At 46.8% G+C, this 14,971-nt stretch overlaps 1 protein-coding gene across 2 annotated transcripts in view; it reads right to left on the bottom strand.

The window, feature by feature from the left end:
* Pitpnb (phosphatidylinositol transfer protein beta) overlaps positions 1-14,344 on the bottom strand; it is a 41,753-nt gene extending 27,409 nt beyond the window's left edge. For both annotated transcript variants that reach the window (XM_051176423.1, XM_051176421.1), the window contains exons 1-6: positions 14,213-14,344; positions 10,608-10,638; positions 7,746-7,891; positions 4,771-4,870; positions 3,487-3,561; positions 1,537-1,620 (exon numbers count right to left, since the gene is read on the bottom strand). In XM_051176423.1, coding sequence (XP_051032380.1) covers positions 1,537-1,620; positions 3,487-3,561; positions 4,771-4,870; positions 7,746-7,891; positions 10,608-10,638; positions 14,213-14,232 — 456 coding nt within the window. In that variant the 5' untranslated portion in view covers positions 14,233-14,344. The remainder of the gene's footprint in view (positions 1-1,536; positions 1,621-3,486; positions 3,562-4,770; positions 4,871-7,745; positions 7,892-10,607; positions 10,639-14,212) is intronic.
* Between the last annotated feature and the right edge of the window lie 627 nt (positions 14,345-14,971).

Here is a 14,971-nt window from a genome sequence, read left to right as displayed (position 1 = left end):
CCCAGCTGCCAGCAGAGCCGGGAGTGTCCTATACTCTACGGAGCCATAAGGCCCAGGTTTGGCTGGTGTCGCCATTCTACTCTGCTGCCCAACATCACTCAGTCGCCAGTGTATTAATGCGGTTCCCAGAGCACCAATCCTGGCCTGCCGTGCTGCTCTTCCATCTTGTCTGTGACCAGATACACTAGGTACCCAGCCAACCTGCTGACTGACTGCCTCTTTCGTCCTAGATACTTCTAGCAAGTTAACAGCCAGAAGACGCCCCAACAAAAAGAGCAGACACCCATAGAATGATGACTCCCCACTTAAACAGATTTAAAGTTTCCTTTACATAATTTCAAACAAAACCCAGGATCACCCCCACTACTTGGTTTCCCAATCTATTTTTTTCTATTGGTGTGTGATGGTGTGTGTGTGCATGTGCAGAGGTCAGAGGTCAATATCAAGTATCACTCTGTCACTAGGACCATACTCACTAAACCATCTCCCCAGTCCAACAATGACGTTTCTAAGCAAGGAGGGGCCCTAAAAGAGTGGTGTCCAGTCTAGTCCTTATCATCTTCAACCCCAGGTGTTTCTGTTAAAGGGCAGAGACCTTTGTGATAGAAGATTTACCAGAGAATCGGACAGTTTGTGTCTGAGTTATTTCTGTTCTGTTGAGCTCACAATAAACAGTGCTCAAATTCAGAGACAGAAATGGTAGGGAACACTATGCCCTGTCCATGAACAAACCATACCAGGGAAGTACCAGCAGAGAAGAAGACGATGATCTATAAAATGTGCACAGTTGCACCTGCCGATCAATACAGTACTTGCATACTATTGCCTGAGTTAGTATTTACCCCTCAGGAAACCAGAACGAATGAAGTCTTCACCTGGCACGGCAGGGGAGATTAAGTCAGAAGAGGCAGGTGCAGGTACTTACATTTAGTAAGAACCAAAATGGAGCTAGCACGGTGGCTCAGTGGGTAAAGGTCCTTGCCACTCAAGCCTGATGACCTGCGTTTGACCCCACTGACAACACATGTGAAGGTGTGAGGAGACAGCCATCTCAGGAAAGTTGTCCTGTGACCTCCATGTGTGCCGTGCAATTGCATTAAACACACATACAAAACTTAAGAAGTTTTTAAAAAACAAAATCAAAATAGCATGCTAGCTGGTTAAAAGGTCATACATCAAATGTTTCTAGCAAGACTAGCCTTAACTGAGCTAATGAAAACTTACATAAAGAAAACCTTTGCTTTCTTAGTATAAAGGTACAGGAGACCTGTGTGACTCTAAAGCAGAAAACAGTACTTTTGGAAATGTTTCTTGAATAAACACTCCCCGACATATGGGAAGCGCACTTCCCTTTCTTAAAGGGGCCTGCCTATAGCAAAGAAAATGACCTCTTTCTTCTTCCAGGGTCCCTGGTGCTCAGACCAGACCTGGGCACCAGGATCATTTCAGTATAGAAATGCAGAATATGCAAAAGACAGAAAATAACTCAGTGAGATGTGAAGGGAACGCATCAAGATGCCATCAGGTAGTACTCACTGCTGGTTCGACTTGACTTCTGTCTGCAATGTCTATGTGTACAATTTCAACAGTTTTCCACGTGTTTGGATCTAAGCCATGAACCTGTGAGAAACAGAAACCTTTAGTGTGTTCTTTTTTCAGTAAAAGTGCTACATTTCTACATGTCATCTTAGTGTGAGTACCTCAGGATACAGTACAGGGATGAAGTTACTATTTCAGTAGGCAGCAGCTGGTAATCTTGAGATCTGGACAGCTTTTACTCTATGTATCACTTCCCCATGAGAAATCTGCCAGGGCTATTTTATAGTACACTAACAAGTGATTTGTGTAACAGAATGTATCTTGCCTGTTTAATCCAAGAGTTATAAGCATAGTGCTCGGAACTCTTAAATTCTATGCTGGCAAAGGTAAACATGACAAATGCACTTCAACAAGCTGCTCTCGGGGCCAGAGCAGTGGTTTTCAATGCTTCAACCCTTTAATACAGTTCCTCGTGTTGTGGTGACCCCAACCATAAAATCATTTTGGCTGCTACTTCATAGCTGTAATTTTGCTACTGTTACGAATCGTAATGTTAAGATTCTATGCTCTCTAACAGTCTTATCAAAACCCTGTGAAAGGGTCTTTCAACCTTGAGGGCAGGTCTCAACCCAGAGGCTGAGAACCCCTGGGCTAGAGAGATAGCTTGGTGGTTAGAAGCACAAACTGCTCTTGTATAGGGTCGGAGTTCGGTTCCCAGCACCCATTTGGTTGGATCACAACTGCCTGCAAACTCCAGCAGCAAGGGACTTGGGATCTTGTGACCTCCTCTGGCACATGCACCCATGTGTACCCACCCCCACCAAAGGACCAACCAAACAAACAAAAACAAATCATTTTTAAAAAAGAGAATAATCTAACTATCCCACAGCTTGTTTTTAGTTTGTGCACTTATTGACAATTCTTATTCAATCATTTCTCAAACCTTGTGAACTGTTTTAAAACGACAGTTAAGCCCAGGTGAAAGCTGGCAAAGGCAGGGTAAGTCACAGAGTATGAAACAATCGCTACATATTAGGGAAATTCAATCAAAAATAGGTTGTCACACGATCAATGGACAAGTACACAAATTAAAATATAAGTTCTATGAAGAGCACCAAAAATGGAACCGCATGGCCACAGCAGTTAGGACTACTACTCGGCTCTCCCACTAACTCACGCTCCTCCATGTGTGGGCGCTGGAAGGCAGGCAGGCGCTAATGGCCTGAGCACTCACATTTCTAATGACTTCTGGATGCCAATGCTCCAGAGCTACAGACACTTTCTGAGACCCACGGGGCCAAGGTCATCAGGGCCTGCCAGATGCCTTGCCCAGCTCCTGAGCAAGCCTTGGCGGCTACCTTCCAGCATCCCGCCAGGTGTCCTTGAAGCTCAGGTATGAATGTTCCTTACAGTACTTATAAAGTCTGTCAGGAGCTTGTCAACATCTTTGCAAACCAAGCACCTCCTCTCTCCTGCCCTCTGGCCACGCCATGTCTCTGACATCAGCCCGTGGCCCAGAAAAGCGAAGTGGGCGTAACCAGCAGAGTAATCAATTCTGCTAAGAACTGCTCTGGTGAGCAGAGGGAAAACATCCAAAACCACCAGGTGAGAACCAGCCATGGCATCATCTGTGAGCACTGTCAAGCATGTTCTCCTTGCTCCAAGTGAGGGAGTTGCCAGTCAGAATAGCAATCTTGGGAGAGTCCACTCTGCATCAAGGCAGGGACTGATAGAAGAAGCCCCTTTGTGTCTGGCTTGCTCACCCACCCCAATGACACAGCGTGTTTCCAGTAATTCCCATTCCCACAGCCTTCCTCACTCAAGTAATTGCAGAGCCGGTACCGCCCTGACTGTGCTGGTAACCAAACCCAGGGCCCTGAGCATGAGGACCAAGCACTCGGGGAAGCAGCCATGCCCCGACACTGTTAGTGTAGAGTGGAAACTTACATTCTCTAATGTTCCTAAGTCAGGTTTGTGCCATGTTTCGATTTTGATGAAGAAGTCATCTTTCATATATTCATTCTGCAGAGAATACAACAAAAAAGTGATGCACCCTTCCCAGTTCCGCGGGAGTCCTTCCCCACACAGCACCCCAGTGGATGCTTTGGATCTCTTTCCAAAGCCAGAGCCATGGACTCCCCATTTATTCTAGATTTATTTATTTTTATGTGTATGAGTGTTTTGCCTACATCTATGTATGTGGGCCACATGTGCGTCTGGTACCTGCAGAGGTCACAAGAAGGGCATCAGATCCCCTGGGTGCGAGGAACTGAACCTGGGTCCTCAGGAAGAGCAACCCAATCTCTTAACGGCCAAGCTGAATCTCCAGCTCCCCATTTTGAGAGGCTTGTTGGGTCCAGCAAATGATGCTTTTACATAATGCAAGCACTCCCACTTGTCATGCAACACGGGGGCAGAGAGAAGGCCAGGAGGCCTGCTGAGCAATTCGGACATTCAAAGCAGCAAAAGCAGAGAACCATTGAGGAGCGTGAAGCAAGCCTGGGGCATGTGAGGCAGGGGGAGGACACAGGACGGGCCACGATGCAATGGGAGCTCAAGCAAATAGCCAGTAGCAGCTGGGAATCATCAGGGTACAAAAAAATGAAGACTGAAGAACAGCATGTGCTACTCACCGTTACAACTGAGGCAGAGAGGCGACGAGGGCAGCAAAAACAGGAAAAGCTTCAATTAGATGGGAGTCAAAACAGCCTGTCCCCATATTTATGTCGGGCGGACTAACTAAGCTATCCCAAACACATAACACTTAGCTTACGGCTTCAAAATGGTCTCTACGTAAGTGACACCAACAGACGCTCAATTAAGACTACGGAGTTCAAAGGCAATATGAAGAATAATCTATCTTAATTTAAAATAATGCTAATAAGACTATCACAAAAGTGTAGCATCATTCATGAAGCTGGTTTGGAAAGCCAATCCCTCGAGAGTGCCGCTGGAGCATCAAAAGGCATCTCTGGGTGCACACAACCTCTACGGTTTCCGTGTTTACTTGTCCACCCCAAAGGCAGCAGTCAGCAGGACTTACGTATGGCTGTCGTCTGGGAATGAACTGAGGGGTACAACACAGGTCTGAGGAGGTGAAACCAGTGGCTCCCTGGCTATCACCCAAGCACTGAAGCAGTGACTGCCTGTGACCCCAGAGGTGGCTTTGCTTGGTCTAACCCTCGAGACTGGGGTGCTCATAAGGGCAGCAGGGTGCAGTGCTGTGGGGACCAGCTTACTTGTTCTACAGTAGGGGTAAGCATTCCAGGCTTTCTCGTGAAACACCAAGGAGCCCTCAGGAGCAATCATCCTTACAAATGCAGGAACTTTGCTGTGAGGAGAAAGATATTGTATATGTTTTCAGCTGCACAATCATTTTTGTTTCTATCAAAAAATGCTATCACATTCTAAATCTGATGAGCTAAGTAGCACTAAACAGTTCGTTTCAATTCCCCAAATAATCGTGTATCAAGATAATGCTGAAAAACAACTAAGTTTAGCTACATAAGGGGTTACTGCTCTTTCTTCCTTTCTGGGTATGTTTTATATTTTGGCGGTCCTGGGGCAAGTGTGTATTCCTGTGTCTCCTGGTACAAAACTCATAACTGGTACACAGAAAAGGTGCTGTGGAATGACTCTGGTTCCTTCAGTAATGAAAATGCTGATCCAGGAGACCAAGAATAGGGGAAGGCAGCCTCCGGAGACCCTGTACTACCAAGCCTGAAGTTCTATCATGCCCAAACAAGCTCTGGAGCGATAACATCACTCACAGTGACCATATTTATAGCTCTCTTCAACTAAGAGCCATTATTTATGGCTGGAGAGTTACCTAAATCAGATGTTTCAAAAATGGTATTTAATAGTCTTCTCTCCCATAAAAATGAAATCACCCATATCTCAGCAGGAAGTGATAAACATTCCTAACACTTTAATGACTTTCTAGGCTTTTTATCTGATTAGGTTTTAAAAACATGGAACACTGTATGAATACCTAATGGTCCAGTAATAGACCTTTTCTACATAATAAGGTACCACTTTTCTAATATCCAAACCTTTAGGTTTCAAACAAAAGACAGTACACCTTTATTTCAAGATGTGTCCTGATTGGTTTTCTGTCAACTTGACACAAGCTAGTCAACTGGGAAGAGCTTTTCTGAGAAAAGGCTTCCTTCCACCAGATTGCCTGCAGGCAAGCCTGTAAGGGTGTAGGGCGTCGTCTTCTTGATTAACGATTGATGAGGGAGGGCCTCCAGCCCACTGTGGGTACATGCCACCCCTGGGTGGGTAGGTGGTCTGGGTGCTAAAGAATGAAGTCTGAGCAAGCCACAGGGGCAGGCTGGTACTCCTCCATGGTCTCTGTTCTAGTTCCTGCCTTGGCTCGCCTCAATGATGTACTGAGCCTTGTAAGCCAAATGAACCCTTTCCTTGTCTAGTTGTTTTTGATAAGGGATTTTGTCATAGCAATGGAACAAGCTCATGTTATCACTTTTGGAATAGTAATCTATATAATGATATCACAGATCAATATAAATTTTTACACATTAAACCCTTTGGCTTATTTTAGCACTCACAGAAAGAGTCCAGTGCTTTCAATAAGGAAGTTCTAGTTCTTCATAGAACTGAATTAATAGATGAATCAAAAATTATAGTGAAAGAGAGGCTGCAGAAATGGCTCAGTGGTTGAGAGAGAGCACTTGCCAGAGTGCAGTTTCCAGCACATATGTCTAGTGGATCACTATACCCTGCAACCCTCCTCTGGTCTCCTCCACAAGGCAACTCCACTCTTGTCAAGCATGCATGCACGCATGCACGAAAATATAACTATAAAGGAAAATGATGTTAAAAATTTAAACTTAATCACCTAAGCTCATCTACAAATTCAAGTAAGATTTACTTGAATGTACAGAGAAGAAAACCGAGGCGAGAGGACAGGGAGGTGGTCTGCAAAAGGACCCACAGCCACCTCTACTCTCGGGTATGCATTTCCTATTGTAAAGTACCTAAAGGAAAAGGTAAGGATAAGACTCCACGCACAAAAGAACTTAATAAATCAAAGGCAAAACCACCATCACACAGACACCCCCCCCACACACACCACACATCCAAACACACTCATGAAGAATCACAGAAGGAAACTAGCAAAAATTCCAAGCAGAAAAATATTCAAGATTAGTATACGAACTTTGGAGGACAATTTAAACTGTCATGGCTTTCCAGCAGACCCTTATTTGTCCTGAAAGGTATAGCATCCAAGACAACCAGAATAAAGTATGCTAAAACATACTAAATTACAAATTACCTAAAATGTGGGTAAATAAACTATGCTGGGCCCACACCAGGGTAGTTTACTTGGCCTTAAGAAGACTCACACAGGGGCTGGGGGATTTACAGGTCTTACAGGTACAAGAACCTGACACCAACCCCCCAAGCACGTCAATATGCTGGGGCACACTGGCCTATACCCACAATCCCAGTGACAATCAGTCCTACTGGAACTGGTGAGTTCCTGGTTCTCTCTCTCTCTCTCTCACACACACACACACACACACACACACACACACACACACACTATCTCAATGGGGTCATCATCCCTGAGTGTAATACTGAACTAAACACTGGCACACACACTTGCTCCAGAACCTACACACCCATACACATTTAAAAAAAAAAAAAACAAAAACCAAAAAAAGACTCCTATAGATATCAGACAAAACATGGATGAACCAGGATAAGTGTTTTTTAAGTGTTTCTGGTTTTACAGACATTGATGGCAAGGAGTGAAGATGAATTATGTATTTTTACCTTACATATATGGATGGTTTGCCTGCATGTGTGTATGTGAACTACACGTGTACCTGATACCCATGGTGCTGGATCTCCTGGAACTGAAGTGTTGGATGGCTGTGAGCCACCATGTGGGTTCTGAGAACCAGGCCAGGGTCCTCCATGATAACTAAGAGCAGCCAGTGGTCCTGACTGCCAGCCACCTCTCTTCAGGTTGAGGATGAGCGTGTACTTTTACAGTCCTCCCTACCGTTTGAACTGTTGTTACACGCAGACCTATCACTTGTATAACTGAGTATAAACACGAGGGGGCCCACAATAGACTGAAGCACAACACGTGGTCCCCGCACATTACAGCTGAGCAGGCCTCCTCATAAGGGGCCAGGTAAGAACCGCAGATCACAGGCGGAAACCCCACTTGCCTCTTCAGGTGGTAAATTTTGTGGGTGTACTGTCCCTTCTCTCCATCCTTCTCATAAGGTTCGTTCTTCAAGACTTCGATTCCTTCTCCACCACCAGTTTCATTCTTACTCGCTTCTGCAACAGAGTAAAGCTGTCCAACCTGATACTGGAATTCCAAAGAGCAGAGTTTTACTAAGTCATTAAAAGCTGCCGAACTTTCCTATGATAAAACTTTAATAAAGTCAATACAGAAAAGTCTATGCAAACCACTCAGTACGTGTTCTACATGAAAACAGAACTCAAGCAACAAATGCCAGATGACTGCATCATTTCCATTGTTCACAGTCAAAATAGTTACTAACATTTTACTTATATAATAACATGCATCAAGAAAATGCCAGCACTTAGCTCGACTTTAGAACCATGAATCTGCACCCTGTGGAAAGAACATTTTTACTCCTCTCACGTCTTAGGAGTGTAACCTTAAGGCTGAGCGACCACCTAACGCTCCATTCTCAGTAATGAACACAGCTCTGGGGCCTCTTCTGTGACTGACAAAGCAAGTGCCAGTGCTGGGCATGCAAGATGACAGCTTTTCAACAAAATTCTCCCATAAGCACAAACGTTCTGGGTATATATGCATGTAAGCATCAGCATGAAAGGCGGGTGTGCCCAGTCATTCCTAGTTCGCAGCCAGCCAGCGCTCTCAGAAGCAGGCAGGGCAGTTGTTCCCTTGAGTTAGCGGTATTAGACTGCACGGACAGCCACCATCAGGGGCAAAACTCAGTGAGGCTCTTGAGACCTCACTTGTCCCAGGGACCAAACCATGGGGCTACTGCCAATCTCTCCAAATTTGATTAAGACAGCTTGAAGTGGCATTTTTCTTATTCACTTTAAAGAAAAGGCACAAATTTTACCTCTAAGAACTCATAATTCAAAGCTGAGATTACACTTTTGAGAATAAAGGGATCAGCAAACACCCAAGAAATACTCCCTGGCAAAGTGCTCATGGGGGTGCAGGGTTGAGCTGGCCAACTTAATAGCCCTGCCCCCACCCTAAATTACTCAGTTTGATTTGAAAGGGCCTGAAAGGCCAGAACTCAAGAAATTCCTTAGGTGCTCCCAAGGATTTACTTAAGATTCTGTGCTGAGCTGGGCGTGGTAGGCCACACCTTTAATTCCCAGCACTTGGAAGGCTGAGGCAGTCTGATCTCTGTGAGTTTCAGGCCAGCCAGGTTTACAAAGAGGTCCAGGTCATCGAAGGCTGCCACACAGAGAAACCCTGTCTTGAAAAACCAAAACAAACAAAAAGAATCTGGACTGCAGGGGAGGCTGTTTCCTCCATTTTCTGACATATTGCTTGGGTTAGTCTAATGCTAATGTCACACTCCTTATGTCCTTCAAAGCCTACTTTCAACATGTCAGATTTCAAAGAGGATTTAAAACAGGACAAATTTTGTATAGCAAAAGTGCATGAAGAAGTAAAGTTAATGAATTGATAACTCCAGGCATGCTGCTAGGTTTTCTCATTGGTATTATCTGAAAAACAACTCAGGATCAGGTCTGGTGGCCCACACCTTTAATCCCAGAACTCAGGAGACATAGACAGTTAGATCCCTGCATTTGAGGCCAGCCTAGTCTACAGAGTGAGTTCCAGGACAGGCAGGGCTAAACAAGAGAAACCCTGTCTCGAAAAACCAAAACAGAATAGCTCAGACTCTGAGAGGCAGGGGGGAGTTGGGCGTGGGGAAGGGGCTGTCTTGTTAAATCTGAGTATAGCAAAAAGCTGAAAATATCTGGGGTGACAATGTCAAGACTCCAGATTTCAACAAGTTGTTTCAAATGGCTACCCCACCTCAAAAAAAAAAAAAAAAAAAAAAAAAAACACCCTACAAAAACCTTCCACCCCTGAGCTCAATTAATCAATTGGACAAACAGAGCAAGGCCCGATGCACCCAGTGCTCTGCGCAATGTGGTGAAACCCCAGTCCCCTCAGTCACCTCAGCTGTGCCGAGTGCAGATGGAAGGAGACCCACTACTTTCCCTCAGCTCTGCTTTTTCCTGCCTCCTGTCACCTGTCACTTCTTAGCTTATCGGTTTGTTTAGTCCAGCTTCCAGCTCTCTGCTTTGGATCTACTGTCAGCTGAGGAGGCCCTGGGTGGGGGGGCGAGCCTCTCTGCTCTGTCTGACAGGTAGCTAGCTGTTCTGCAGGGTGGAGGTCTCCCACCCTAGGATCACGACCATCATCTCTATGTTGACTGACTGGTACGATCACCTCTGGAATACCACTTCAGTGCAGAGCCATGACTATGGCGCATGTTGCAATGAGGCCAGCTGTGAAAGGTCATGAGATCACAGCATATTAGCACAAACGGATGTGCTGGGAATGTTTAACTCTGTGACCTGTTACAGTGGAACAGAAGATCATCTTGGGGGATGGTGAAGTTGGCAGGCAGAGCTACCGTCAGAAAAGCGAGGTCTGTGGAAAGACGCGTGTCCGGTAGTAAAGGAGGCCACCTCTTCTCTCGGCAGCAGGCTCCCTCAAGGAGGAGGCGGTTAAACTGAGCCTGCAACCTCATTTTTCTGGGACAGTGCTGAAAAGGATTTCTACGCCCGCTAAACTATTTCCTACAGATTTTCCCAAATGGGACAATACAAGTTTATTTACAACTATCCGTAACCCCTGATTCATTTTGTATGAAGGCAGAGGACATAGCTCATTGGTAGACTGCTTGAGGACCTGGGTCCAGATCCCAGGACTGCACCAAAAGGGGAGACAAAAGCAAATGCATATTACAAAAACAGCACAGGTAAACATATCAGTAAATCATAACAATAGGATGCTCAGAACCAAAAAGCAAAAACAAAACCCACAACCTTACCTCCTGAACAGAACACGGCAAAACCACACGACTAAAAAGAAAAAGGAAAGAATATGTTACATATTAATATGTCTTTAAAACACAGATCTCTAGATTCAATTTAAAAATTTCAACATTTTTTTTTCCCTTTGGCTTTTTTCAAGCTGGGGTTTCTCTATGTGACCCTGGCTGTCCTGGAACTCACTCTGTAGACCAGGCTGGCCTCAAACTCAGAGATCCAACCGCCTCTGCCTCCTCAGTGCTGGGATTAAAGGCGTGTGCCACCACCACTGCCTGGATTGAAACTCTACAGGAGACAAGAATGTCATTTATGGAGAGGGTGTTTATAAGCCTAGGACCCTAAGGGTCTCAACTCCAAGACTAAGACCGCCATTGTTCAACTTGGGAGGGCTTCCTGCCTCACTGCCACAGGACCCCAGATGTAGAGGTATTGTCTGTAGATTCTCTGTTAGGACACTCTCGTGCATGTTTAGTACAGATTCAATTCACCACACACGTGCTGTGCATTTTAAAGGGTTATGTTTATGTGTACGAGAGAGCACCTGCAAAAGCCAGAAGAGGGCATGGGGTCACCCGGCACAGGAGTCACAAGCCACCCACCATCTTCTGAGAGGACAGCCAGTGCTTAGCCACAGTGCTCTAACCCTGTGCGTATTTTATTTTTGATACAGATATGCTTTCAAGTCCATGAATGAATGTTTCCAGAAAAGTCTGCCCACAACCTAATTAATTGTTCAAGTTTAGTGAGACAAAAGTTAAGTGAAGGTGGCTTTGGAACAAGCAGAAACTTCTGTTGAGGAGATGGCCTCACACCTTACAAATGCCATTCCCTCTCCCAAGGCAGGGCCAAGTGTAAGGTGAATCTGAGTTCGATCCTGTCCAGGTATGTGCTACTAGACATCACAAAGGTTTTCTTTACAGTTTTACCACAACGCAGTACAAGATGACTCAAAGTGTACAACAACTTTTTACCTTCAGAGTTTTGACTAGGAGATCCCTTATTTCTACAAGACAGATTTCCTCTTATTTCCTCCAGCCACTACAGGTCACTGTCTCCCTGTGTTAACAGTAATCTGAAAACCACAAATGCCCAAAAGTCTGGAAAACCCCAAACTTCTGCCCCTTGGTGGAAAACAAACTTGCTGTTAAGTCCCTCCTCCGTAAACAAGCACCCACGGCTCGCCCTGCAGTGCTCACTAACTTGCTGTCTTGAGACACAGGACACAAACTAGAGAAAGGGGAACGAGAGAGAGGATGGGATTCATTTTTCAGGGCCTGTGACATAGGATGGAGTATTAAGTTCATTAATGAAGTAATGGAAATGCTGGATGATTTTCCCAAGAGAGACATGGCTATGTCTGATCTCCAGAGATCATCTGTGGTTGGCTGGGGACATGGAGGATAAGGTAAGGAGGTCTTCTGAGGGGCTCTTCAAGAGTTATTGTTATTAAACCAAGACGTAGCACTCTAGAGAGGAAAAGACTGATGGGAGGAAGTTTTTTTCCAAACAGAACCAGTGACAAATGCTTTAAAACCAAGACTTTTTGGCAACTTCATCCATTGCTTGGTAACTGAAGGGACCGGTCTTCCTAGAAAGCCGTTTCCTGTCTTATTTTGTCTGAGACAGGGTCTTAATACGTAGCCCTGACTACCTAGTGCTTTAAATGTTTACAAATTAAAGGTTTGCAAGATGGGGCTGAAGAGATGGCTCAGTGACTGCTCTTGCAGAGGGCCTGAGTTCATTACAGGACCACATCAGGCGACTAACAACCACCTCTAACTCCAGCTCTACCTGGATCCAATGCCTCTGGCCTCTATGGGCATCTGTACTCAGACAGAGAGACAGACGCACCGTCTAAATGATTAGCGTATAACTTCCCACTTGGGACTCTGCCTGCAGACCACTCACCAAACTGTCAAAGAATTAACCCAACAGTTACTTCTCATTTTGAAAACAAGTAACTAATACATTGAAAACAGCCCACGTTGCAATCAGTGCTACATCTCTCCTGCTATGTGGCTTGGGGCAAGATAATTTCTGTCTGAAATCCTTCTGTCATTAATATCCAACACCAGAATAAATGAGGCGATGCTTGTAAGATGCACTGTTTAAATTACTTGGAAGAAAGTTTTCATACAAGCTCAAAGTTCAATACTATGAATATGCTTTAATGCAAATCTTTGCTCTATGCAGAATGCAAAAGTATGGCTTTTCTTCAGGTTCCCATCACTAACAAAAAGTAGTAATTTTTCCGGCCAGAGATGGTTCAGCAAGAAAAGGCACTTGCCTCCCAGTACAGCCTGAGTTCCAGTGGCAAGACTCTAATGGGAGCTGACTCCTTCCAAGTTGTCCCCTGATCTCCAAAAACATGCTGTGGCACCTTCCTGTACACACACACACACAACACACAATTTTTTTCCCCAAAAAGTAATTTGTCATCAAGTCATTGACAAATGTTTGCTAAGGGACTGGAGAGATGGCTCATTGGCTAAGAGGGTTTGCTGCTCATTCGGAGTATCTGAGTTCAGTTTCCAGCACCGACACGGTGGCTCATACCCCCTTCTCAACGACCTCTTCTTACCTCTGAACAAATGCGGTGCATAGACACACATGCAGGCAAACACTCACACACATAAAAATAAATCTTAAAAAACTACCAAGTGTTTCATGAATATCTTCCAAGTACTAAAGACTGTTTCTAAGAGCTGGAGGTATCAGTGAGTATACCGTGCAATGCGGAGAGAACACAGAGAAAGAAAACAATTAAACTCCAAGAAGGTGAGCTGCTGATTTGAGGGAAAGGGAGCAGAAAGCGAAGGAAACTGACCGGCCCTGAGTGAAGACTATATGCAGAGCAACAAAGGAACAGCAAGGGTGCCTTGTGATCCTGGGAAGGGCAAGAGAAAATTTAGGTACGAGCAGAAAATAGAATCTGGGTAGTGTTAAGTAAAGGCACTGTGTTAGTGACTTTTTGTTTTAAACACGATTGACATCAATACAGACAAGCTGTCTACATAGCTAAATTAGGGCCCTTAGCGGGGGAAAAAGGAAGAATTTGAAATGAAAGTAGGGGTGCGGGAGAAGAGCAACAACAAAATGGGTCACACTTGAAATCCCGAATTGCACAAGGAACCCTGATTCAGGTGTGACAGCCGAACGTTCCCTGCCACCACAGTTTCCTGTCATGTTCACGGCTCTAAAGAGTGTCGGGGGGTGGGAGGGGAGAAGCCACAACTTTTCAACAAAATCCCGGGGCCGGTCCGATGCACCCGGGGACGTCTTCATCGGCCACACCATGTGTTTAACGCCGCATCGGACCCCGGTGAAGCAGGTGGGGCCAGCGTCGCCTCATCTCGGAGGTGCGGGGGCCAGCGATCGACGGCAGGGGGACGTTCCAGGGGTCAGGTCCACTCCCGGCTCCCACGGGAGCTCCGGCCGAGCCGCCGAGCCGGGCGCGGACTACGGAGGGCGGCGTCTCCGCCCAGGGCCTCGGGGCTCCGGTCAGGGGCTCGCAGCGTCCCGGGAGCGGACCCCCACACCGAGCCAACCGACCGTCCCCCAGCCCGCGTCCCGGAGCCTCCGTCCAGCCCACCGACCCACTCACAATTCCTTAATCAGCACCATCTTCCGGGAACCCCCTCACAGCTGCCGCCGCCGCCGCCGCCGCCGCCACCGCCGCCACCGCCGGGCCTCTCAGTGCGCATGCGCGGCCCGGCCCTTTTTCTCCCCCCCCAATGGTCCGAGCACCGGCGGCGCATGCGCGCCCGCACCCTTCCGCCGCGGGCCATTGCGTCAGCGCGCCCGGGGGTGCTGGCTCCGCCTAGTCCACGCCCCGCCCTCGGCGCGCGAGGCCTCCGCTGCGGCTGCGCGGCCCGTTGGCGCGCACGTGAGGCTCGGACCGCGCCTGCGCACGCTCGGCGAGCGCCGGGGTTGGGGCAGGCTGAGTGCTGCCCGACGTCCGTCCCTCGGCGGCCTCGTTTGCAGCGGGCGCCTTCGAGTGAGTCCTCCAGTCGGAGCCCTGGACGGTGGCGTTGTGCTGTGACTGGTATTGCGTCCCCACGCTGCTTCCGGAGGAAGTCCGCCTCCCTTCCTGACAGAAAGACAGACACCTGGCTTCCGTCGTGCACCTCAGAGACTTCACACAGGTGTGGAAGCCGACGACGCCAGCGTCTGGCGCCTCAGATTTAGCAGGAGGGTGTTGGAGAAACCCAGACCAGTGTTTTCAACCCAGATGTGTTCGCCCCCTTATTGTGCTAAATTTAAGGAAGAAAGAAAAACTTTAACAAATGTGTATGGCTGTTCTGCCTGTATAGGTGTCTGCTCCACGTGCGCGTGTCCGAGGTCCATTGAGGCCGTAGGAGGG

This window comes from Phodopus roborovskii, unplaced genomic scaffold (assembly GCF_943737965.1).
Source record: "Phodopus roborovskii unplaced genomic scaffold, PHOROB, whole genome shotgun sequence".
In the NCBI taxonomy this organism is placed as follows: domain Eukaryota; kingdom Metazoa; phylum Chordata; class Mammalia; order Rodentia; family Cricetidae; genus Phodopus; species Phodopus roborovskii.
This window is presented reverse-complemented; position numbering and strand designations above follow the sequence as displayed.